At 43.4% G+C, this 3,150-nt stretch overlaps 1 protein-coding gene across 1 annotated transcript; it reads right to left on the bottom strand.

Moving 5' to 3' along the window:
* Positions 1–9: 9 nt before the first annotated feature.
* CSUI_009769 (uncharacterized protein) lies at positions 10–3,137 on the bottom strand (the record flags this gene model as incomplete). The annotated part of the gene is made up of 2 exons (XM_068069878.1): positions 2,502–3,137; positions 10–1,746 (listed from the first exon to the last, which is right to left on the bottom strand). A coding segment is annotated over exon 2 (1,491 nt), but the record flags the coding sequence as incomplete, so codon positions are not given.
* Between the last annotated feature and the right edge of the window lie 13 nt (positions 3,138–3,150).

The following is a 3,150-nucleotide window of genomic DNA, read 5'->3' as shown; positions in this document are numbered from 1 at the left end:
AAGAAAAAGAGGATGAAGAAGAGGAAAGACGAGAATAAGTCGGGATGGGGGTAGGAGAAGGAGATGAAGGAGAGAAGGTGCGTGTGAGTTGACCTGGAGAGTAAAAGATTTCTTCTGTGCCTATGGCGGTCACATATTGAGAGAGAGGAGGAGAAGGGGGTGCAAAGGAAGATGAAGAAGAAGAAGAAGAAAGATCTGCATGAGACCGAGGCAGAAGAGGAAAGACACGAGAAGAGGATGATGCTGGGGAAGGATCTCTCCTTCTTTCTTCTTTTGTGTCATCTTCTTTTTCTTCTTCCTTTTTGAGAATAGACAACTTGTCACCACACTCTCTTTTCTTCTTCTCTTCATCTTCGTCTTCTTCTGCTACTTCTTCATCTCTCCTTTCTTCTCTCTCTTTCTCTTCTTCCTTCTTATCCTGAAGAGAAGAGAATCCAGTTCTTCTTTCATGATGATCGTCTTCTTCTTCTTCTCTCTCTTTCGATCCAGCGTTGCTCTCCAGGTGTTCATGAGGAGAAGAAGGGAGCAAAGAAGAGCTCTTCTTCGTAGATGTCTGCGGGCGAAGTTGCTCAGATGGTGAGAAAGAGAAAGAAGACGCTAGGGCGACAGGCCGCTTCTCCATAACGGAAGACGTAGAGAGGCACATACGTAGCTGTTCTTTCATGAACTCGGGTGAGATATGATTAGGGGGTGAAGGAGAAGAAGAAGAAGATCTAGGAGGATGCTGAAGAAGAGCAAGATTGCCTGTTTTCATGCCTTGAGAAGAGAGCGAAGGGCTGCTGTTTCGCTTCTCTTTCTCTTCCTCTTTCTCGGTGACTAGATTCTCTTTAGGAGAGTTGAAGAGAGAAGAAAAGAATGGAGCTGCATGCACCGCACAAGGAGAAAAAACGGAACTCTGAAAGGGAGAAGAAGAAAGAAGGTCTACGTTGGTATGAGGAGATCGTTGCAGAGGAGAAGAAGAGGAAGAAGAGAGACAGGAAGAGCGATGACGATAAGAAGAAGAAGATTGAGGGGTCCTCTCACGAAATTCTTGAAGGCTTGAAGGAGGGAGAGATCGAGGAAGCTGCGAAACGGATGAATCTGAAGAGGCTTCATTCTCTATGTTAACTACTCGAGAAGGAGAAGAAGAAGAAGAAGAGAGGCGAGAAGAAGAAGAAGAGAGGTAGGAAGCAGAGTGCGGTTCTACGTGACACACCGCATCAAGAGGAAGATGAGAGGAGAAATCTTCTTCTTCTTCTTCTCTATTTTCATGAAATGTTTCTTCTTCTTCTTCTTCTCCTCCTTCGTGGGACCTCATTCGAGAAAGAAAGGAAAAAGAAGCAGAAGAATTTCTATCTTTGAGATATCCTTCTCCTAACCCCTCCTGCCTTTCACTTCTCTTCTTCTTCTCTTCATCTTGTTTCTCGGTGTCTATACACTTTTCTTCTTTCTTTCCTTCTTCTTCTTCTTCGTCTTCTCTCTCTGTATCTGTCTGTGTTCTTCTCCTCCTCCTCTCTTCCATCTCCTTCTCTCCCTTTCTCTCTTGTTCTCCTTCGTGTCTGTCTTCATGCTCTTTCTCTCGAAGTGAAAAAGAGCACTCCCGGCGCCGCGAATGTGAAGAAGAAGAGGAAGAGTGGAGTGTCTTTTCCGTTGTTGGGGAAGAAGGAGAAGAGAGAAGAGAAGAAGAAGAGATCTTTATCTGACTCTCTCCTTCTTCCTCTTCTTCGTGTGCTTCTGCCTTCTCGAATGTGTGATCTGTATAGAAGTCTTTGACAAGACAAGCAGTGAACATACACATAGACATACATATCAACTCATACACAGAGACCACGCTAGTCACATAGAAAGAGAGAAGGAAACATCGATGGAATAGAGAGAGATACGTCCGAGATACAATGGACTGAAGATCAACAAGTAAAACGAAGATAGATAGATTGAAGGTAGATAGATAGGTAGATAGATAGATAGATGAATCGGAGGTAGGTGGATAGACAGACTAAAGACCGACAGGCAGGTCGATAGATAGATCAAAGACAGATAGATTGAGATGGGTAAATACAATGTAGACCTCCATAGAAAGAAACATCCCCATGGTAGATCCAGATTCCCAGGTGTATCTCTTTCTCTCTCTAGATATCTGTCTCCATCGATCCCTATTTATCTCTATGTGTCTCTCTGTCTGTCTATACTTTGAGTAGAGAAATGATGACGTCTGGCTGGTCCGGTGAGAAGTCCCGTGAAAGTATCTCTTCTCTAGCCTAGTTTTATCTCTGGTCCTATCGCTGTTACGCGTGGTCCGCCACCATAGCAGTAGACAGAAGACTTGAAGAGACGAAGAAGAAGAAGAAAAGGAGAAGAAGAAGGACATTCGGTACACCGACTGACTTACAGAGTCCACTTTGTTTTCTTACTAGGCCTTTGTCTTCTTCTTAAAAGAAGAAGAGTCGGTGACTGACGAAAGAGAAGAAGTGAGAGAAATAGAAGAAGATGGTAAGATAAGAAGAAGAGAAGAAGAATCTTACGTGGAAGCTGCTCTTGTCCTTCTTCTTCTTCTTTTTGTGTTGCGGCGGAGTGAGGTGTTGTTCTTCCCCCCCTTCTTAGCAAGAGTGTCTCTTCATTCTTCTCTTTCTTATCTTTCTTCCCTCTTTCTCTTGTTCTTCTCTCTGCTTCTTCTTCTTCGCATCCTGTCGTCTGTTTGTCTCGTCGCCCCTCCCAACAAGAAGAAGAAGAAGAAGCAGGAGAGGTCTCCTGGGGGAAGGAACATTCAAAGAAGAAGAAGAAGAGAAGGAAAACACTTAGTCTTCAACATTCTTAATCAGTCATAGTCTCTATCATGGCTCAGGTATAGAAAGAAAGAAAGAAGTGTCATGCTCTCCGGGTAAGGCAAGCTATCAAGAGGAAAGGAGACGAGAACACAAGGAGAAAAGCAGACATCTTTCTTTCTTCTTTTCTTTCTTCTTCTCTCTTCTGTCCTTTCCTCTTCCTTCCTTTTTCTTCTTCTTTGTGTTGCGTAGGTCTTCTTCTTCTTCTTTATCCTTATTTGTTTCTTCTCGCACAAGAAGAAGAGGTTAGGGTAGCTACGATAACTACTGTAGGACAGAAGTAGGTGAATGGAGAAAAAGGAGAGCATCACCATCGATTGACAATTCCTCTTATCTATCTTTAATCTAT

Source organism: Cystoisospora suis (genome assembly GCF_002600585.1).
Source record: "Cystoisospora suis strain Wien I chromosome Unknown contig_6017, whole genome shotgun sequence".
In the NCBI taxonomy this organism is placed as follows: Eukaryota; Apicomplexa; class Conoidasida; order Eucoccidiorida; family Sarcocystidae; genus Cystoisospora; species Cystoisospora suis.
Note: the sequence above shows the minus strand (reverse complement) of the source record. Positions and strands in the feature narration are given on the sequence as shown.